General features: G+C 44.0%; 1 protein-coding gene across 1 annotated transcript in view; it reads left to right on the top strand.

The window, feature by feature from the left end:
• Positions 1-23403, top strand: part of AP3S1 (adaptor related protein complex 3 subunit sigma 1) — a 112879-nt gene that overhangs the window by 58711 nt on the left and 30765 nt on the right. Inside the window, exon 4 of the mRNA XM_040421654.1 lies at positions 9738-9809. Coding sequence (XP_040277588.1) covers positions 9738-9809 — 72 coding nt within the window. The remainder of the gene's footprint in view (positions 1-9737; positions 9810-23403) is intronic.

Genomic DNA, 23403 nt, shown 5'->3' on the forward strand with positions numbered 1-23403 from the left:
GGACATGGTGCCAAAAAAACAGTCCAGCAAAATCAGCCCTCCAAAAACCAAACGGCGCACCTTTCACTCTACGCCCCGCTGTGTGCCCGTACAGTAGTTTACGGCCACATATGGGGTGTTTCTGTAAACAGCAGAGTCAGGGCAATAAAGATACAGTCTTGTTTGGCTGTTAACCCTTGCTTTGTTAGTGGAAAAAATGGGTTAAAATGGAAAATTAGGCAAAAAAATGAAATTCTCAAATTTCATCGCCATTTGCCAATAACTCCTGTGCAACACCTAAAGGGTTAACGATGTATGTAAAATCAGTTTTGAATAGCTTGAGGGGTGTAGTTTCTTAGATGGGGTCACTTTTAGGGAGTTTCTCCTCTAGGGGTGCATCAAGGGGGCTTCAAATGGGACATGGTGTAAATAAACCAGTCCATAAAAATCAGCCCTCCAAAAACCATACGGCGCACCTTTCACTCTACGCCCCGCTGTGTGGCCGTACAGTAGTTTACGGCCACATATTGGGTGTTTCTGTAAACGGCAGAGTCAGGGCAATAAAGATACAGTCTTGTTTGGCTGTTAACCCTTGATTTGTTAGTGGAAAAAATGGGTTAAAATGAAAAATTAGACAAAAAAATGAAATTCTCAAATTTCCTCCCCATTTGCCAATAACTCTTGTGCAACACCTAAAGGGTTAACAACGTATGCAAAATCAGTTTTGAATACCTTGAGGGGTGTAGTTTCTTAGATGGGGTCATTTTTGGGTGGTTTCTATAATGTAAGCCTCGCAAAGTGACTTGAGACCTGAACGGGTCCCTAAAAATTGAGTTTTTGTAAATTTCTGAAAAATTTCAAGATTTGCTTCTAAACTTCTAAGCCTTATAACATCCCCAAAAAATAAAATATCATTCCCAAATCAATTCTAACATGAAGTAGACATATGGGGAATGTAAAGTCATCACAATTTTTGGGGGTATTACTATGTATTACAGAAGTAGAGAAACTGAAACTTTGAAATTTGCAAATTTTTCCAAATTTTTTGTTAAATTAGGTATTTTTTGGTGCAAAAAAAATAATTATTTTGACTTCATTTTACCAGTGTCATGAAGTACAATATGTGACGAAAAAACAATCTCAGAACGGCCTGGATAAGTCAAAGCGTTTTAAAGTTATCAGCACTTAAAGGGACTCTGGTCAGATTTTCAAAAAATGGCCTGGTCCTAAGGTGTAAAAAGGCTGTGTCCTTAAGGGGTTAAATGCCCCAATTCACAAAAAGTTATAATTAATTACCGTATTTTTCGCCCCTATAAGACGCAACTGCCCATAAGACTCACCTAGGTTTTTGAGGAGGAAAATAAGAAAAAAAATATTTTGAACCAAAAGGTGTGCTTTTGGTGGGTTTTGAACTAATGGTGGTCTGTGGATGGCACTGTTATGGGGGCATCTGTGGATGGCACTGTTATGGGGGCATCTGTGGATGGCACGGTTATGGGGGCATCTGTGGATGGCAAATATACAGCATCTTATCTTATGTGTCATCCACAGATCCCCCCCATAACAGTGTCCCTGTGTAGTGAATAGGGGCCTGCATCTGTTTCTGTAATGGCAGCGGGGCCCGGTGCCTGCTTCATTCATAAAGTGGGCGGAGCAGGCGCAGTGAGCGTAGTGAGCTACGCTACGAGCGCCCACCCGGCCTCCTGACTGCCAAGAAGTTAGTAGTAAGTAGTACAGCGCTAGATTTAAGAGGATTGGAATACTTTAACAATACCCACAAGTTAGATATTATTACCGTATACTACAGTGAGCGGGGCCCGGTGTAGTAGAATACAGTGACTGCACCAGGCCCCGCTGCCATTACAGAAACGGATGCTGTCCCCCAGCCCATCCTCCCTCTCAGCCTATTCACCGGACGTTCGCAGCATTCGCCCCCATAAGACGCACTGCTATTTGGCAATCAACGCACAGTTAAGGAGCGGCAATACTTATACTTTCCATTGTGTTGTGTTCCGCTGTTACAGGGAACGCAACTCCCATGGTTAACCTAGCCTCTCACTGATAACTGACTAGAGACACTTGTAGAAGTGAAGGGAATGGATAGTCAATAGCTCAAGACTGAAGCTGTAAACCATTTGAAAAACTGCTGTCATTCAGCTAAGGCTATAAAAACTTGTAAACTCAGATTGTTAGCTTAAAGCGAACCTTTCACCTCAGTCGACGGGACTGCGCTTGTACAGGCGGCGCATGCGCCGTCGGACTCGAGCGCGATCCTGTAACTGAATTGCGCATGCGCCGTCCCCGATGCCTGCCTGTCTTCTCTTCCTTACGCGCGATTCAGTTACTGGATCGCGCTTGAGTCCGACGGCGCATGCGCCGCCTGTACAAGCGCGGTCCCGGCGACTGAGCCGGGTGTCAATGAGACTGCATAGAGGCGGGGTTAGGGCAGGGGAGTTACAGCCTGGAGTGAGGGCAGGGCTACCCCCTTGACTTCTACCGTGACTTGTGGATCTGGAGAAGAGTACTTTATAAAGCGATTTTTCCATGCATATACATGGCAGAAAAGCGGGACAAGACCGTGTGCTAACACAATGAGGATGATCTATAAAGTACTTTTGATAGTTTATTAAGTGAAATCCAGGTGAAAGGTTCGCTTTAAACTTTAAACATGACTATGGGATTCTACTAGGGAAATCATGTTTTCCAATAAATGCCCCGTCCTGGATCCTCCTACTGCCCTATCTTCAGCAGAAGATCAGCACACACAGGAGAAGGCAGCAGCTTCCTAGCCAGTAGTTCTGTGGTAATGACATGTATGTTGCCTTCCTTCAAGGAATGTATAAAATACATTCTCATATTAAATACAGAGGAGTCGGAAGTACCAAAAACTGAGGAGTCTGAGTCGGAGCATTTACCTACCGACTCCACAGCCCTGGGTAAGTGGTTTATTTATTTTATTTGCGCTAATGGCTGGGGGGGCTGGGGGGGGGGCTGATATGGTATTTGGGAGCTGACATGGGGCTGGTGACAAGCAATGAGGGGCTGATGAGAGGCATGGGGGTCTTATCTAAGGTATGATTGGGGCTCATTCACATAGGGGTCTGATCTGAGGTCTTATTAACATTGGGGGTCTTATTGGGGCTGTCAGCTGTGGTCTGATTAACATTGGGGGTCTGACTGCTGGTCTGACATGAGGTGTAATGGAAAATATTTTTTTCTTATTGTCCTTCTCTAAAACCTAGGTGCGTCTTATAGGGCAAAAAATACGGTATTGTATCATGTAATGGCACAAAAGAAAGGTCTAAGATGTCCCGTGAAAAATAATATCAAATGCATGTAGGCTGGCTCTGAATTGAATCAGTTATTTGCAGTTAGATAGACGCATTGCTACAACTAAAAAATTGGTCTTGTAAGGAAGGGGGATAAACAAGCAGTTAAAGGGGTTTGATTGGCATGTTGATAGGATATGCCACAGATGTCAGAAAGGTGCTGATCCCACTTCTGGAATCTGCTCCTGTGTACAGAACGGGGCCCGGGGAGTGAAGGCACACACACTGAGCATGCACAGTGTCCTCCTTATTCAATGCTATGGGACTTCCAAAAGTACCCGTGCCAGCGACCTTGGCTAATTGCAGAAGTCCCACATTGGTGAATGAAGGGCAAGCTGCATATGCACCGCCACTTCTCTGTTCACCACTATGGGACTGTCAGAAATGGCCAAGCCAGGGCGTCGACTATTTTCGGATCTCCCATTGCAGTGAATGCCATGGCTGCTCTCCCTTTGTAATATTAACTTTATTTCTATTTTGCACTGTTTTCCAGTTCTCTGAATAAATCCAGCTATGTAAGCAATTGATGTTTTTTTTTTTCCAGTTGCCTATTTTATGTATGCATGTCCTTTTTAATGTCTAGTCTACCAACAATTTGGTAATTTTTGGAAATCTTTGGTTTGGGGGGTACTATATCTCCTTGGGGAGAGAGCGCCTTAGGCCATACATGCTATTCTGGGAAGAAGGGTATGCAAATGAGCTCTTAACAAGCTCCACCTCTTCTTGGAAATCTTTGAAATACTAAAATGTCTTTTCACAGAAACTGGTGAACGACAAGATGTAAACCGTTGGTAAGCCTAGTAAACAGGATAGACAGTTGGAGAAAAAAAAAACAAAGGTATTCGGCATATTTGGTAATTATCCAAACTACACTCACCTAAAGAATTATTAGGAACACCATACTAATACGGTGTTGGACCCCCCTTTTGCCTTCAGAACTGCCTTAATTCTACATGGCATTGATTCAACAAGGTGCTGATAGCATTCTTTAGAAATGTTGGCCCATATTGATAGGATAGCATCTTGCAGTTGATGGAGATTTGAGGGATGCACATCCAGGGCACGAAGCTCCCGTTCCACCACATCCCAAAGATGCTCTATTGGGTTGAGATCTGGTGACTGTGGGGGCCATTTTAGTACAGTGAACTCATTGTCATGTTCAAGAAACCAATTTAAAATGATTCGAGCTTTGTGACATGGTGCATTATCCTGCTGGAAGTAGCCATCAGAGGATAGATACATGTTCTCATTCTGTTTACGCCAAATTCGGACTCTACTATTTGAATGTCTCAACAGAAATCGAGACTCATCAGACCAGGCTACATTTTTCCAGTCTTCAACAGTCCAATTTTGGTGAGCTCGTGCAAATTGTAGCCTCTTTTTTTCTATTTGTAGTGGAGATGAGTGGTACCTGGTGGGGGTCTTCTGCTGTTGTAGCCCATCCGCCTCAAGGTTGTGCGTGTTGTGGCTTCACAAATGCTTTGCTGCATACCTTGGTTGTAACGAGTGGTTATTTCAGTCAACGTTGCTCTATCAGCTTGAATCAGTCGGCCCATTCTCCTCTGACCGTTAGCATCCACAAGGCATTTTTGCCCACAGGACTGCCGCATACTGGATGTTTTTCCCTTTTCTCACCATTCTTTGTAAACCCTAGAAATGGTTGTGCGTGAAAATCCCAGTAACTGAGCAGATTGTGAAATACTCAGACGGGCCCGTCTGGCACCAACAACCATGCCACGCTCAAAATTGCTTAAATCACCTTTCTTTCCCATTCTGACATTCAGTTTGGAGTTCAGGAGATTGTCTTGACCAGGACCACCCCCCTAAATGCATTGAAGCAACTGCCATGTGATTGGTTGACTAGATAATTGCATTAATGAGAAATAGAACAGGTGTTCCTAATAATTCTTTAGGTGAGTGTATATCCAAAGTTGGAAACTATATCCAAATGGAAATGTCTGTGGGTTTTTTAATGATGTGACTGCTGACAAGAGCAGAATGAATTCTGAGGTGTATATCAAAACTCATCTGACTGTACTTCACAGTGCATGTGGTCACTAATCTGAAGCGGAAACTTTAGGCTAGTGGTAAGTTCTTCCGGCAGGCTGTTCTGGCAGAGAAACAGCCTGTCAGAAGAAATCGTATCCGGCGTGGCCAGAAAAAGGCCGGAGCACTGCCAGGCACTATTGGCTGTACGGGAACTTGGCGGTGATTTGGCCTGTTTCTGCCGCAGCGGTATTTTATTAATGCCAGAAACAGGTCGGATCCCCGCCAAGTCCCTTTTATAGTCAATGGGGTCAAGTAGTATCCTGCTATGCCGAATACAGTCTTTTCTGTCAGGCTGTTCCTCTACACCACTAGTGTGAAACTAGTCCTAGTCTGTTACCTGACCTCAGTAGACTTGCTGAAGGCAAAACATAATATTTTAACACCACGAGAACCAGCGGCAAATGCAGACAACTGCAGTAAAGGCCTCGGGGAGTTTTTCTATGGAAATAACCTGGACCCTGGTAATGCCAATGGATTCCAGACTATAAAGGATTTATAGGGAACCGGTCGGCTCCCTTGTGCTGCCCTCTCTGTAGTGACTGACAGATTTCATATGTTAACCTGTCTGAAACTGTGCGGTGAGTCCAGGGTTGTCCCTGATATGCACGCTGGTCCCTTCAGTTTGCTGCCGATTGCCTTTTTTCCCCTCTACTTCCGATTTTTGTTCAGCAGGGGAATGGCGTATTATCTCCCATATGCGGTGGAAGACAGCTAAAACTACAATATATTGACCACAGTGCAAACATTTATAGACCTAACCATACACCGTTACATTTTCAAACGTTAATAAAAATAGTATTTCAATTTCGAATAAAATACATATAAATACATATTTTATATTCTGTACAGATTACAGTAGAGCGATTTTGAATGGGTCCATTGCCATCCGTTCTTTACATTGTTAGATGCATTCAGAAAATGTTCACAAGAAAAGCAGAAGTTTGTATTGCAACCTAAAGTGCTTTATTTTGAAAAGTTTTGAATCCCTTTGAATTCTGTGTGTCCCAATTTGGCAGGGTCTTTGAGGTCCTGATGTTGACCTCTGGACAGCTGAAGTAATTCCTGTATTACAGTACTATTTAAATGAGATCATAGCAAGAGACGAATTACAGCCCTGACTGACTGATGAAAAGTAATCTTGTCACCCAAAAAGAGATGAAACCTTCATGTGAGGCCAGGGCCGGCTCCATGTTCATGTGGGCCCTTGGGCGATAAAGTCTCAGTGGGCCCCCTTGTGGCATTTTGCACTGCGCTTACAGCAATGAAACTACATGTATTATAGAATAAATGCCTTACACAGAGCATGCTACAGAGCGGATATATGTGACTCAGTCCTTATGTGCCTACTTTTATTTTCTACCCAGTGTTTCAGTCCCTCAGGTCTACTCACAGATATGTGCCCCCTCACAGTAGATATGCCAAGATATGTGCCGCCCTCACAGTAGATATGCCAAGATATGTGCCGCCCTCACAGTAGATATGCCAAGATATGTGCCCCCTTCACAGTAGATATCCCAAAATATGTGCCCCCTTCACAGTAGATATGCCAAAATATGTGCCCCCTTCATAGTAGATATGCCGAGATATGCCCCCTTCATAGTAGGTATGAAAAGATATTTGCCCCCCACAGTAGATATGCCAAGATATGTGCTCCCTTCACAGTAGATATCACAAAATATGTGCCCCCTCACAGTTGATATGCCAAGATTTATGCCCTCTTCACAGTAGATATGCCAAGATATGTGCCCCCTCACAGTACATATGCCAAGATATGTGCTCCCTTCACAGTAGATATCACAAAATATGTGCCCCCTCACAGTTGATATGCCAAGATTTATGCCCTCTTCACAGTAGATATGCCAAGATATGTGCCCAGTGCCCCCTTCACAGTGGTTATGCCCAGATGTGCCACCTTCACAGGAAGTGAAAAAAAAAAACAACAATAAATACTCCTCGCTTCAATCACCTGGCTCCTCCCATGATCTACGCTCCCCATCATCATCAGCAGGATACTGGTGACACATTGCGCTGCTGTGTAGGAGGAGCAGAGGCTGATTCCCAGCCTGCCCCACTCCTCCTCCTTCACAGATCAGCAGGACGATGTGTGAGGACATCATGCTGCTGCTGTGGAGCGCTGGCAGCTCAATGGTTCTCTGCTTCAGTGCCGTGCCTACGGTGTTTGGCACCCAGGGCGGGTCCTTTCTCTGGAACCCCCCTACAATACTTAAAAAAATTAATAAAATGGTACCCCCTCACAGTAGTATTTCCTTCATTGTACAACCTTCACAGTAGTTTTGTACAGATGTGTGCCCCCTCACAGTAGTTATGCCCACATTGTGCCCTCTCACAGTAGTTATGCCCTCTTTGTGCCCCCTTCACAGTAATAATCCCCATTGTGCCCCCTTCATAGTAGAAATCCCCATTGTGCCCCCTTCTTTGTAGTAATGCCCTCTGGCTCTGTGCCCCCTTGATTGTAGTAATGCCCTCTGGCTCTGTGCCCCCTTCATTGTAATAATGCCCTCTGGCTCTGTGCCCCCTCCATAGTAGAAATGCCCTCTGTGCCCCCTCCATAGTAATAAAGTCCCCTGTGACCCCTCTGTATTAAAAACAAAAAAACACAGTAACTACTCACCTTGTCACGCTCTTGAAGATCAGTCCTCTCTTCCCTGCAGGCGCAGATCGCTCTGCAGCACTGTGTGGGCGTAGCTTATGCAGATTACTGGGCTGCAGGCTCTGCCCACACAGGCCGGCAGCATGATCCGTGCCTGCAGGCTGAATGGTGGAGCAGGGAGAAGTCTTCCTGCTTCACCATTGAAAGCCTGAAGAAGGGGAGGAGCGTGGGGAGCTGAGCGGTGAGTGACAGGACCCAGCTCCCTGCGCTCCAGCAATGAACGCTTCCATCTGTATTGATGGAAGTGCTCATTGCTACTGGCCTCTGACAGCTGTGCTGTGGGCCCCGGCACTTGCCCGGGTATGCCGGGTGCTGACCCCAGCCTTGTGTGAGGTCCCTGAGAGCAGATCTTGTTCCAGTACTCTTAATAGAAGTACAGTTTCCCATAATAATGATTTATTAAAGGGGTTGTCTCATCATGTAGACGAAGTTAATACAAGGCACTTACTAATGTATTGTGATTGTCCATATTGCCTCCTTTGCTGGCTGGAATCATTTTTCCATCACATGATACACTGCTTGTTTCCATGGTTACGACCACCTTGCAATCCATCAGCAGTGGTCGTGCTTGCACACTATAGGAAAAGGCACTAGCCTATGTGCGCTCCCACAGTCCTGGCCACCAGAGAGGCTGGCACTTTTTACTATAGTGTGCAAGCATGACCACCACTGATGGATTGCATGGTGGTCGTAACCATGGAAACGAGCAGTGTATAATGTGATGGAAAAATGAATCAAGCCAGCATAACACTGAGCTAAAGAGTGGCCTCGTCCTCCTTCTCCTACTTGTCAAGGATTATCATCCTGAATACAGTTGATAAGATCTTCAGCTGAATCTCTGTGGGAATGGAGTTCATGAGGAGACATGAAGTACAGAGAGGAAGGACAGGACAGACTGTGGTAATGGAAACTCCTCATGAACTTTATTCCTACAGAGATTCAGCTGAAGATCATATTAAACTGTATTTGGAATCATAATCCCTGACAAGTAGAGCAGAGAGGAGGATGAGGCAGCTCTTTACCTCAGTGTTTAGGACCGATTTTGTGTGTACTAATAGGACGGTGGCCATTTTATTTTCCCTGATGATTGCTCTCTAGACAAAAGGAGTCATTATAAGTAATGAAAGGTAATTGGGAATATATTTATAATAAAGTAATATTTACGTATTTTCATTTTCTTAATCCCCGGAGAGCCCCTTTTAATGTCAGACTCTCTCTCTTAACAAAGCTAGAACCAGTGTTCTACCTCACATGGATCCAGAGCTCCCCACATTCATTGCTCACATTGCTTTGCTAGATTTATTTCAAGATGGCAGCTCAGGGGTGTGTCCTTTCACAGGCAGCTCTTTCCCTGTAACTGTCACCGATTCTAACAGTAGATAAGGTTGGTGACAGTTGGGATTGAACTCTGCATGTGTGACCACCTCAGCAAGGTGGACAGGGAAATAAGGAAAAGAATAAACAGCAGGTGGCGCTATACAGATTTTTTTGAATAACTCATTGACTATAATACATTTTCAAATACATGCAATTATAAAAGGGCTGCTTTCAAAAAGATAGAATACTATTTGTCTGACAACCCCTTTTAAGAGGTCTAGTCACTTGCTAAAACTTTTTAATCCCTCCTCCCTTTTTATTCTTTAATTCAGTTAATTTGTTCCCGGTTTCATCACGATTATTTTACCTAATTGTCCATCCTTATTTTACAGGTGTTTGTGGAAACCCTGGACAAGTGCTTTGAAAACGTCTGTGAATTGGATTTAATTTTCCATGTAGATAAGGTATTTCATTTTTACATATTACTGGATGTCATTTCTGGTGCATTACTATTGAGGTGTTACTGTAATACTGCCCACGAGTCCCTGGTACTAATAAGGTATTTACTAGTTTCATTTTTAAATATACAAAGTCAATGTAAGAGTACTTCTTCCAAATGTTTTATCTCAGGCTGTCTTGTATTCCTGGGCCAGTTTTATCTTCAAAGCTCGATTGGCAGTATGTTGGAAATTGGAATTGTAGGTATCACGAGTAGAAGTGGTAAGATTTAGTAAATATATTGGAAATAGCTCACTAGTCCCACAACCATAAGAGGTGCACAATCTGATGAATTCACCCTTCAAATTGTATAACTGTCAATGTAGGATTGGCACACTCAAAACATGCGGAGCCCCACGGAGTTGAAACAATTTATTATAACTACGTTTGATAAAATATGATAAAATACAATAAAATACATAAAATAAATTAAACAATGGTAGTAGTTTTGTAATATTCAAATCAACTTATTGCAGACAAAGTATCCTAGATGTTCTCAATAGTGGATGGGTCTGTAATGACACACAATGGATGCTTAACTGCAGATCCTAACAACAGGGTGTTGTCTTGCAAATAAAACGCACTCTAGGTCACTACAGTCCATATGTATACAAGTCACAAAATATTCAGAAGGACTGTTTGAATTCCAGGAGGTTGCATCAAACTCCGGTTATATTCATATGCAAGAAAAACGCACTGAGAGACTCTACATGCAGAAAAGCGCATACAGTGATTTCCTATGCAGGCACTATATTCCTATCTCTGTATATCTACAGTTTCTGCAATCCATGCATTCCAAGGTTGTTATAGGAGTTTTTCATAAGAATTTTCTGCATGCATTTATATTCGTATTTTTCTCAAGAATTCTATTCAAGAGGATCCTCAAAGAGGTTATTCCACACAAAGTCCCGATTGCAATATTCACATATGAACGCTATATTGTTGTTTCGTTATAAATGTAGGTTTGTAACGATAACCCACACTTGTGGGCTTACCTGGCCTTTTTATTCAGCTGTTTTTTTCTGGGTGATTGTCGCTTCCGACTTTAGGCCGGCGTCCCGGTCTTTGCTGTGTCAGCGGCTTAGTATTCCCCAGTGATGACTTTCAGCTGGTTGCAGGCAGGTTAATATAGAGCGTCTTGTTTGAATCCTAGATATCCTCTGGCGAGAGTTTCACCCCTGAAGGATTTGAACCCCGAAATAACAGTGCACTGTTAAAAACCAGAGGATATCTAGGATTCAAACAAGACGCTCTATATTAACCTGCCTGCAACCAGCTGAAAGTCATCACTGGGGAATACTAAGCCGCTGACACAGCAAAGACCGGGACGCCGGCCTAAAGTCGGAAGCGACAATCACCCAGAAAAAAACAGCTGAATAAAAAGGCCAGGTAAGCCCACAAGTGTGGGTTATCGTTACAAACCTACATTTATAACGAAACAACAATATAGCGTTCATATGTGAATATTGCAATCGGGACTTTGTGTGGAATAACCTCTTTGAGGATCCTCTTGAATAGAATTCTTGAGAAAAATACGAATATAAATGCATGCAGAAAATTCTTATGAAAAACTCCTATAACAACCTTGGAATGCATGGATTGCAGAAACTGTAGATATACAGAGATAGGAATATAGTGCCTGCATAGGAAATCACTGTATGCGCTTTTCTGCATGTAGAGTCTCTCAGTGCGTTTTTCTTGCATATGAATATAACCGGAGTTTGATGCAACCTCCTGGAATTCAAACAGTCCTTCTGAATATTTTGTGACTTGTATACATATGGACTGTAGTGACCTAGAGTGCGTTTTATTTGCAAGACAACACCCTGTTGTTAGGATCTGCAGTTAAGCATCCATTGTGTGTCATTACAGACCCATCCACTATTGAGAACATCTAGGATACTTTGTCTGCAATAAGTTGATTTGAATATTACAAAACTACTACCATTGTTTAATTTATTTTATGTATTTTATCATATTTTATCAAACGTAGTTATAATAAATTGTTTCAACTCCGTGGGGCTCCGCATGTTTTGAGTGTGCCAATCCTACATTGACAGAAGTGGTAAGATGTCTGTTGTTTCGTTAAGGCCTCATGCACACGAACGTTTTTTTTCACGGTCCGCAAAAACAGGGTCCGTAGGTCCGTGATCCGTGACCGTTTTTTCGTCCGTGGGTCTTCCTTGATTTTTGGCGGATCCACGGTCATGAAAAAAAAGTCATTTTGGTGTCCGCCTGGCCGTGCGGAGCCAAACGGATCCGTCCTGAATTACAATGCAAGTCAATGGGGACGGATCCGTTTGACGTTGACACAATATGGTGCCATTTCAAACGGATCCGTCCCCATTGACTTTCAATGTAAAGTCCGGAGTCCCTTTTATACCATCAGATCGGAGTTTTCTCCAATCCGATGGTATATTTTAACTTGAAGCGTCCCCATCACCATGGGAACGCCTCTATGTTAGAATATACTGTCGGATATGAGTTAGATCGTGAAACCTCATTTCCGACAGTATATTCTAACACAGAGGCGTTCCCATGGTGATGGGGACGCTTCTAGTTAGAATATACTACAAACTGTGTACATGACTGCCCCCTGCTGCCTAGCAGCATCCGATCTCTTACAGGGGGCCGTGATCAGCACAATTAACCCCTCAGGTGCCGCACCTGAAGGGGTTAATTGTACTATCATATCCCCCTGTAAGAGATCAGGGCTGCCAGGCAGCAGGGGGCAGACCCCCCCCCCCCCCCTCCCCAGTTTGAATATCATTGGTGGCCAGTGCGGCCCCCCCCCCCTTCCCCCATTGTAATAAATCGTTGGTGGCACAGTGTGCGCCCCCCCCCCCTTCCTCCCTCTATTGTAATAATTCGTTGGTGGCACAGTGTGGCCCCCCCCCCCGCCTCCCCCCCCCCCTTCCTCCCTCTATTGTCATAAATCGTTGGTGGCAATCATTGGCCCCCCTCCCTCTATAGCATTAACAACATTGGTGGCCAGTGTGCGGCCTCCCATCTTGCGCCCCCCCCCCCCCCCCCCGATCATTGGTGGCAGCGGGTTACTAGCAATAGTACAAGATTCATACTTACCTGGGAGCTGTGATGTTCGTGTCCGGCCGGGAGCTCCTCCTACTGGTAAGTGACGGTTCATTTAGCAATGCGCCGCACAGACCTGTCACTGTCACTTACCAGTAGGTGGAGCTCCCGGCCGGACACGAACATCGCAGCAGCAGGTAAGTATTAATCTTCTACTATTGTACTATTGCTAAGTAACCATGGCAACGAGGACTGTAGTAGCGTCCTGGTTGCCATGGTTACCGATCGGAGCCCCAGCGATTAAACTGGGACTCCGATCAGAACTCCGCTGCCACCAATGATGATGGGGGGGGGGGGGGGGGGAGATGGGAGGCTGCACACTGGCCACCAACGTTGTTAATGCTATAGAGGGGGGGGGGGGGGGGGGGGGGGCGCACACTGTGCCACCAACGATTTATTACAATAGAGGGAGGAAGGGGGGGGGGCGCACACTGTGCCACCAACGAATTATTACAATAGAGGGAGGGGGGGGGTGCCGCACTGGCCACCAATGATATTCAAACTGGGGAGGGGGGGGGGGGTCTGCCCCCTGCTGCCTGGCAGCCCTGATCTCTTACAGGGGGATATGATAGTACAATTAACCCTTTCAGGTGCCGCACCTGAAGGGGTTAATTGTGCTGATCACGGCCCCCTGTAAGAGATCGGGTGCTGCCAGGCAGCAGGGGGCAGTCTTGTACACAGTTTGTAGTGTATTCTAACTAGAAGCGTCCCCATCACCATGGGAACGCTTCTGTGTTAGAATATACTGTCGGTTCTGAGTTTTCACGAAGTGAAAACTCAGCTTTGAAAAAGCTTTATGCAGACGGATCTTCGGATCCGTCTGTATAAAAACTAACCTACGGCCACGGATCACGGACACGGATGCCAATCTTGTGTGCATCCGTGTTCTTTCACGGACCCATTGACTTGAATGGGTCCGTGAACCGTTGGCCGTGAAAAAAATAGGACAGGTCATATTTTTTTCACGGCCAGGAAACACGGATCACGGATGCGGCTGCAAAACGGTGCATTTTCCGATTTTTCCACGGACCCATTGAAAGTCAATGGGTCCGCGGAAAAAAACGGAAAACGGCACAACGGCCACGGGTGCACACAACGGTCGTGTGCATGAGGCCTAAGTGTAGTAAAGTGTTAAAGGGGTTTTCATGGATTTTAATATTGATGACCTATATATCAGATCGGTGGGGGTCCTACACTCTGCACCCCACAATCGGCTGGTTGAAGAGAAGGCCACGCTCCGTGTTTACTTTCTCGACATTGCAGCAGTAAGCAGGTGTAATTACAAGAAGCCGTCCCATTCACTTCTATGGGGCAACCCGTTTCTATTCAGGTGTATAGTAAGGAGATGTCCCTTTGAAGTGAACGGTATGGCTTGTAATTACGCTGGTTTACCACTGCGATGTCGATAGCGAGCAAGTAAACAATGAAGGCTAGGCTGTGCTTGCACGGATAGATTATCAATATTAAAAACTCAGAAAACCTCTTTAATACTATTTCACATAGACTTTTTTTATTTATTTTTTCTCTGGCATGCCATAAAACACTCTTCAGCAGCTACCGGGACCATCAGAATCTGGAGAACTGATTCCAGATACAGTTCTTGGAGCTGGTAGTGAGCTTCATATTAAGCTACATGCACACGACTGTTGTGTGTTTTGTGGTCCGCAAGACACTGCAATTTGCGGAACGGCACGGACAGCCATTAATATAACTGCCTATTCTTGTCCGCAAAACGGACAAGAATAGGACAAGTTATATTTTAATTTTTTTTGCGGACCACGGAACGGAGCAACGGATGCGGACAGCCCACGGAGCGCTGTTCGTATCTTTTGCGGGCCCATTGAAGCGAATGGGTCCGCATCCAAGCCGTAAAAACTGCTTCTCGGATGCGGACCAACACCATGTTCGTGTGCATGAGGCCTCAGTGTCACTTATTTCACCGAAGAGCAGCCATGCATGTGCTATGCTGTACACTGGCAACCAAGAGGAAAACGTACCAGTTTTTTTGTTATTATGGGTGTTTTATGACCTGCCTTTTTGACATGTTTTAAATCTTTACAATGGAGGAACCCATATTAACTGGTGTTATCTAATAGCAAATGGCATTGAGGGTTATAATTCCTTTGTGTCTTTTTATTTATTTACTTTTAATTTTTTTTATTTTTTAAACTCTGGTTGGAAAAGCCCAAAGCTCCATTTACACGAGCCAATAATTGTCCAGATAATCTGCGCATGAAACGCTCGTTCATACAGTGATCCTGTTGCTCATGCAGGCACCACCAATCATAGTTCCTGGGCAGCAGATGGTGTTGTCTAAACAGCGATCTGCTGGTCAGAAACCATGATTCTGTATGATCACAATAGCGATCCCCCGTCCTCATACAGTGAAGGAGATCGCTGCATGTAAATGTGCTGTCTCCTTCACTGAGCGAGCAGCCGACTGTCGGGCAGGAACACTTCTTTCCCAACAATCGGCTGCAGAATCATCCTGTGTAAATCCACCGTAACTTATTGTCTCCTGCCCGTATGGTACTCACAGAGAAGCCGATAGGATCTTTCCTACAGATCCACGTTTTCATTGCACATGAGCTCATAGACTATCATTAGCTATTCCTGCATTGAACTCTCATGTGTCCTAAATACAGTTGTGTGCAGGAGTCCTGACTACAAGAAGACCATACTGTGTCTCTCCCTTTTAACTCCTTAAGGACACAGCCATATTTCACCTTAAGGACCAGGCCTTCTCCTCTTGATCGCGTAGCTGCCGGTCTCTTCTTACTACTTTAATCATGAGCTGCTGGCTAAAGGACCTGTGGTGATGTCATATCACATGGTCCAATACCACGGTGATGGACCATGTGATTGGACCATGTGATGTGATGTCACCACAGGTCCTTTAGCCAGCAGCTCTTGATTAAAGAAGTAAGAAGAGACCGGCAGCTACGCGATCAAGAGGAGAAGGTGAGTTATTTTTTTTATTTTTTAACCCTCAATTGACCACCTACTAAGCATTCTGTATTAAAGAATGCTATTATTTTCCCTTATAACCATGTTATAAGGGAAAATAATACAGTGAATAGACTGTCATCTTAGCAACCATGTGTGAAATCGCACCGCATCCGCACTTCGTTGCAGATGCTTGCGATTTTCACGCAGCCCCATTCACTTCTATGGGGCCTGCGTTGCGTGGAAAACGCACAATATAGAGCATGCTGCGTTTTTCACGCAACGCATAAGTGATGCGTGAAAATCACCACTCATGTGCACAGCCCTATATAAGTGAATGGGTCCGGATTCAGTGCGGGTGCAATGCGTTCACCTCACGCATTGAACCCGCGCGGAAATCTCGCCCGTGTGAACTCGGCCTAAGGCATATTGGTACACCATAGACTTTTTCCAGGGTGCAGGTGCCCACAGAGAGGGCTCTGAGTGCCGCCTCCGGCACCAGTTCCATAGGTTCGCCACCACTGCTCTAGAGGCTCATTTGCATATAATAAACCATAATTTTTCTCAGCAATGTGGGCACATATGAACATGGGACCAACACAGATGACTTCAGCTGCCAAGCGCACATGTAACAGGTCAACCAGTGTCATAGGTACAAATCTGCTGACAGATTCCCTTTAATCGAGCTAGCTGTAGATATACTGTTCATCTGGGCACAGCTGCTATATGATACCCTTTCACATCCAGTATTCTATAAAATGAGAAGCAGCATTTTTATTCCAGATTATATTGTATCACAGAGATCAAAACTTCCCCTCATTTCTGGGTAACTTTTCTATCATGCTGCCTCTTGTGACACAGATGTGAAACTTTCCACCAGTCGTCGGTGGAGCCAGTGGTGGAATTTAAATGAACAGATGCCAGATGGCTCTATTTAACTTGGATGTGCAGGAATGAAGTGTAATATTGTTCCCTTTCTTTGTTCTGCTCTTGAATCTTTAATTTGTTTTTCTACGATGAACTCAAACATTTTACATGCAATTCTGCTTATTGGGAAGAACGGCAACGACAATGCAGGGCTCAGAAAATGAATATTTATATCTTTGGTACTGTAAACAATTTCAACTCCTTAACCCCTTAGTGACCAGGCTGTTTCTAGGCCTTAAAGGGGTTGTGATTGTCCATGTTGCCTCCTTTGCTCGCTGGATTCATTTTTTCATCACATTATACACTGCTTGTTTTACATTGCTCATAGGGTAACAGCTTTTAAATGACCGACGGCCTCCTGACTGATCAGTGGGCAGCACAGGTTCTCAGTCTGCAGTGGTGTCTTTTGGCATCGCTGCTCTATCAGTCTCTGAGTGCTTTACTCTGCACTCCAAGCAGCAGCCTCCGGAATACAGACTGCCATTTATCCCCGTCATCGCTGTAGTCCGTCCCCTTGCCATGATGAAAGGGGTCACCAGATTTCTGGTTAAAGGCAATGAATCAATATCGGGAATAAACATTCACACAAACATTCGTTCCCATTCATTGGCCGATGTAAAGTTGCTGCGTTTACTCGTGATTTCAACGTTTATGCAGCACATTAAATCATCATTTCCGGGCAGCAGATTGTGCTGTGTAAACGGGAATCTGCTGCCCAGAAACAATGAATCCGTATGAGGACCAGCAGGGGTGATTTCTGCATGTCAATGACGAGCAGGGAGTTATCGGGGAGAAACGGTTCCTTCTCTATAATTGCCTGCTCAGTCTGCCTGTGTAAAAACAAAACCTGCACCTTGTCAGGGACACCCCATAGCACACAGTTTAGTGTGAATTTCAGATGTTTTTAAATTGTCTTTGTTTTTATAATGCATTTTTGTGTAGTCGTTAATAAAATCATAACTTTTATCAAAATATGAGGTGCGGTCTTTGGTGCAAGTTCTCTTCTTCTTTTTTTTTTTTTTTTTTGTTGTCCCTAAAGGCAACCTGCATCATAGTGACACAGAGTATAGTGTATTGACATAAAGGAATATGCTAAAATATTTTTAATTAAAAGGGTTTTCCAGGTATTTAACATTGATGACCTATCCTCAGGATAGGTAATCAGTATCGGATTAGCAGGGGTTGGACTCCCAGCACCCCTGCTGATACGCAGTTTAAGGAGGCCGCCGTGCTTCGGTCAGTACCGCAACTTCCTCGCAGCTAACCAAGCACGGCCCTGTCCAATGGATAGCGGCTGTGTTTGGAATTGCAGCTCGGCTCTATTCACTTGAAAGGGGATGAGCTGCGCCTAGGCCATGTGACCAATGAACGTGACGTCACTGGTCTGGGAAGAGGGCACAGTGCTCACCGGAGTCTCCTGTCTCTTTAAAAAGCTGATCGTCTGGGTGCTGGAAGTCGGTTCCCTACCAGTATTGATGACTTATCCTGAGGGTATGTAGAGATAATCCACGGCACACCAATGTCTTTTACTTTGCGAATTTATTTTAGGTACAAAGAAATATTCACAAGATTTGTCAATATATGACTAGTCGCGCCATGATTATGATATGAGCATAAATCACATATATTTGTAGGCCATAATGTGTCCATAATGTGAATATTTCTTTGTACCTAAAATAAATTTGCAAAGTAAAAGACATTGGTGTGCCGTGGATTATCTCTACATATTCTGCGACTGAAGTCCTCTGCGAGCACCCACCACTATACAAAGGTGTGCGGACTCCACAATCTCCTTTAATTATCCTGAGGGTAGGCCTTCAATATGAAAATCCCGGACAATCATTTAAAATAAATTTGTAAAAATGTAATCCCTTAATAGTTTAAAAAAAATGATAAAAAATGGCAGCAAATATAAAAAGTGTCTATTTAGTATAAAATGCTTGTTATTGCGCAGACATTACAAAAGAAATCAAAGTTAACTTAGGATCCAATAACTTGAAGAATCCATTTAAAGGGGTTGTCTGGGCTTTTACTATTGATGACCTATCCTCAGGATAGGTCATCAATATCAGTACGGCGGGGGTCTGACATCCGGCACCCCCTCCGATTAGCTGTATGAAGAGAAGGCAAGCGTCATGCCCGTGCCGTCTCCAGTCTCTCTCGCTTGCCATAGACATAGCATCAGTGAGCAGGACGGGAGACGGAGACGGCACAGGTGCATGGCTTCTCTACATACAGCTGATGGGAGGGGGTGCCGGGTGTCAGACCCCCGCCGATCTGATATTGATCACCTATGCCGAGGATAAGTCATCAATATTAAAAGCCTGGAAAACAGGTCATTCAGTGTGAACCATGAAAGGTGTAAAAAAATAAACAGGAAAAAAAATTATTTCTGTATTCTGCAGAAATTGATATAAATTCGAATGAAATAAAGAATTGATATGTAAATATATACTGGTAACTATATAACAATTTATGTGTACTACCAACAAAAAATCTATTTTTTTTTCAGCATAAAACAAGGCCTTATGCATCTAAGGCTACTTACACACTAGCGTTTTTACTGGATCCGGCAGGGTTCAGCAAGAACGCTTCCGTTACTGATAATACAACCGTCTGCATCCGTTATGAACGGATCCAGTTGTATTATCTTTAAGTCAATGGAGGACTGATCCGTTTTCTATTGTGTCAGAGAAAACAGATCCGTCCCCATTGACTTGCATTGGGGTTCATGCCGGATCCGTCTTGCTCCGCATCCCAGGACGGAAAGCAAACTACAACATGTTGCGGTTTGCTCTCCGGTATGGGAACGCAACTAAACGGAACGGAATGCATTTTCGAGCATTCCGTTCAGTTTAGTTTTGTCCCCATTGACAATGAATGGGGACAAAACTGAAGCGTTTTTTTCTGGTATTGAGCCCCTATGACTGATCTCAATACCGGAAAACTAAAACGCTAATGTAAAAATAGCCTAAGTAAATAAAAAAATTAAAAATTATAACCATTAAAATGTGGAGAGGCAAAATAAAAAGTAATGAATTAACTGGTTGTTACAGGACCTGGTCAGAATGAAGTCAAAGGACCTTACAATACAGTAATCCCTCAAGATACAATGGCCTCAGGATAGAATTTTTTCAGTGTACAATGGTCTTTTCTGTGCTATCATAAGTTGAAACTAGACTAAACATACAATGCCTCAGATCCAACCAATCAGTACAGTGGTAAAACACCTGTATTGGTTGTCTAGTAGCGCCTGTGGGATGCTACATGTTCGGTACTCCTCCCTTCAGGATGACCTGCTCCTTTGGGTACATGTGTACTATGCGAGACCCTGAAGAATGTCCTCACCATAAAAAGTGATTTACAGCTTCCTGCAACTATTCCAGATTGTTATATTTAAAAAAAATATGTTTTATCTTCTTCTTTTTCTTAACTTCTCCTTTTCTCTTATCACGGGATGACATTTTGGGGCTTTGGAGCTGATTATTGGTTTTCCATAGACTAATGGACTCAACTGTCATCCCTGAAACCAATTAAAGGGAATATGTCACCGGTTTTCTGCTGCCCTTACTTATAAATCCTAAAGCCCCTTAAAGACGAGTGTGTCTGGAAGCGTTGCGGCAAACCCGCGCGAGTAGCTACCCAATTGCAGTTAGTTTTGACTGACTGCGTTCCATTGTTCAGTTTTTATCGCGCGGGTGCAATGTGTTTTGCACGTGCGTGATAAAAAAACTGAATGTGGTACCCAGACCCGAACTTCTTCACAGAAGTTCAGGTTCTGGTTTAGTGTTCTGTAGATTGTAATATTTCCCCTTTATAACATGGTTATAAGGGAAAATAATAGAATTCTGAATACAGAATGCATAGTACAATAGGGCTGGAGGGGTTAAAAAAATAATAAAATTTTTTTTTTTTAACTCCTTCTTCTTTGAGGAATAGGACCTTTTGATGATGTCACTGCGCTCCATCACATGGTCCATCACATGATCTTTTACTATGGTGATGGATCATGTGACGGACCATGTGATGAGCGCAGTGACGTCATCAAAGGTTCTTTTCCTGTGCACAGCAAAGAAGAAGACAGAAGAGAAGCCAGGCTGCGCGATCAAGTGGATTAAGGTGAGTTATATTATTTTTATTTTATTTTTTTAACCCCTTCAGCCCTATTGTACTATGCATTCTGTATTAAGAATGCTATTATTTTCCCTTATAACCATGTTATATGGGAAAATAATAATGATCGGGTCCCGATCGTCTCCTAGCAACCGTGCGTGAAAATCGCACCGCATCCGCACTTGCTTGCGGATGCTTGCGATTTTCACGCAGTCCCATTCACTTCTATGGGGCCTGCATTGCGTGAAAAACGCAGAATATAGAACATGCTGCGGTTTTTTTCACGCAACGCACAAGTGATGCGTGAAAATCACCGCTCGTGTGCACAGCCCCATAGAAATGAATGGGTCCGGATTCAGTGCGGGTGCAATGCGTTCACGTCACGCATTGCACCCGTGCAGAAAACTTGCTCGTGTGAAAGGGGCCTAACAGCCCCAGTGCATGCCAATGAGTGCTCATGGCTCACCCCGCCCACCTGCCTCTGATTGACATTTATTTTCCATATGAATCAGCAGCAGGTGGGCGAGGAGAACTCATAAATATGAGTACTCATTGGCATGTCTTGGAGCAGTTCAATACAAAACTTTGGCAAGACTGCTGGATCAATTAAAGAACGTTACCCAGGATTTTGCTAAGGGGATTTGTCAGTAGTTTATGTTGCCCTTAGTTAGGACACCATAAAACTGGTGAGACATTCCCTTTATTATTGTAACTTGAGGGACCATTGCATAGCTATTAAAACTTTTCCCATTGTCTTCTATGACTTGAAATCAACTGACAAGACAGAAGTTGCGTGATATATAATAATATATATTATTATATATAATAATAATCTGCTGATACAGATCTTTCGCAGGTACTACAGACCAAGCTCATTTCCCACATAATTATCTTTTTTAGGCCTTGTTCACATTTCCATCATATTACATCAGCTTTTCATCTTTAGGAGAGCCCTAATACCGTACCATGACTGTGTTAGTCTGTCCAGTATAAACAACACTGAAGGACAGAAATAGTTTTTGTGACCAAATCTACTCCAGCTTTTACAAGAAGAACCAGTACCTTTCAAGAGCTCGTCCAGTTGTCCCTCACCCATGCAACCAGAAGTCTACCCTGTGTTGATGAGCTAGAACTCTGAAACAGTACTGCCTGCAGATGGGATCTCTGGTTTGGCTGATATCCCCAGTCATGTTTAAAGGGGTTGTTCACCTTTTCATTTGTTTTACAGACCCCACAGCATGGCCGAACCCAAGGTGGTGATCATAATTACGGCTGGGTTTTTGCTCCATCTCTGCCCCGCTGGCTCTTTAGGTCCCAGGTCTTTCTGTGTCTACATCCAGTCTGACATGGGGCATGTGACTGCTGAAGCCAGATACAGTGGGGCAAAAAAGTATTTAGTCAGCCACCAATTGTGCAAGTTCTCCCACTTAAAAAGATGAGAGGCCTGTAATTTTCATCATAGGTACACTTCAACTCTGAGACAGAATGGGGGGAAAGAATACAGGAAATCACATTGTAGGATTTCTAACGAATTAATTGGTAAATTCCTCGGTAAAATAAGTATTTGGTCACCTACAAACAAGCAAGATTTTGACTCTCTCAGAGCTGTAACTTCTTTTTTAAGAGGCTCCTCTGTCCTCCACTCGTTACCTGTATTAATGGCACCTGTTTGAACTTGTTATCAGTATAAAAGACACCTGTCCACAACCTCAAACAGTCACACTCCAAACTCCACTGTGGCCAAGACCAAAGAGCTGTCAAAGGACACCAGAAACAAAATTGTAGACCTGCACCAGGCAGGGAAGACTGAATCTGCAATAGGCAAGCAGCTTGGTGTGAAGAAATCAACTGTGGGAGCAATTATTAGAAAATAAAAGACCTACAAGACCACTGAAATTCTCCCTTGATCTGGGCCTCCATGCAAGATCTCACCCCTTGGGGTCAAAATGATCACAAGAACGGTTAACAAAAATCCCAGAACCACACGGGTGGTCCTAGTGAATGACCTGCAGAGAGCTGGGACTAAAGTAACAAAGGCTACCATCAGTAACACACTACGCTGCCAGGGACTCAAATCCTGCAGTGCCAGACGTGTGCCCCCTGCTTAAGCCAGTACATGTTCGGGCCCGTCTGAAGATTGCTAGAGAGCATTTGGTTGATTCAGAAGAGGATTGGGATAATGTCATATGGTCAGATGAAACCAAAGTAGAACTTTTTGGTAAAAACTCAACTCGTCGTGTTTGGAGGAGAAAGAATGCCGGGTTGCATCCAAAGAACACCATACCTACTGTGAAGCATGGGGGTGGAAACATCATGCTTTGGGGCTGTTTTTCTGCAAAGGGACCAGGACGACTGAACCCTGTAAAGGAAAGAATGAATGGGGCCATGTATCGTGAGATTTTGAGTGAAAACCTCCTTCCATCAGCAAGGGCATTCAAGATGAAACGTGGCAGGGGTCGCCAGGCAACGAAGGAGTGGCTTCGT

The sequence above is a fragment of the Bufo bufo genome, chromosome 2 (genome assembly GCF_905171765.1).
Source record: "Bufo bufo chromosome 2, aBufBuf1.1, whole genome shotgun sequence".
Taxonomy (NCBI): Eukaryota; Metazoa; Chordata; class Amphibia; order Anura; family Bufonidae; genus Bufo; species Bufo bufo.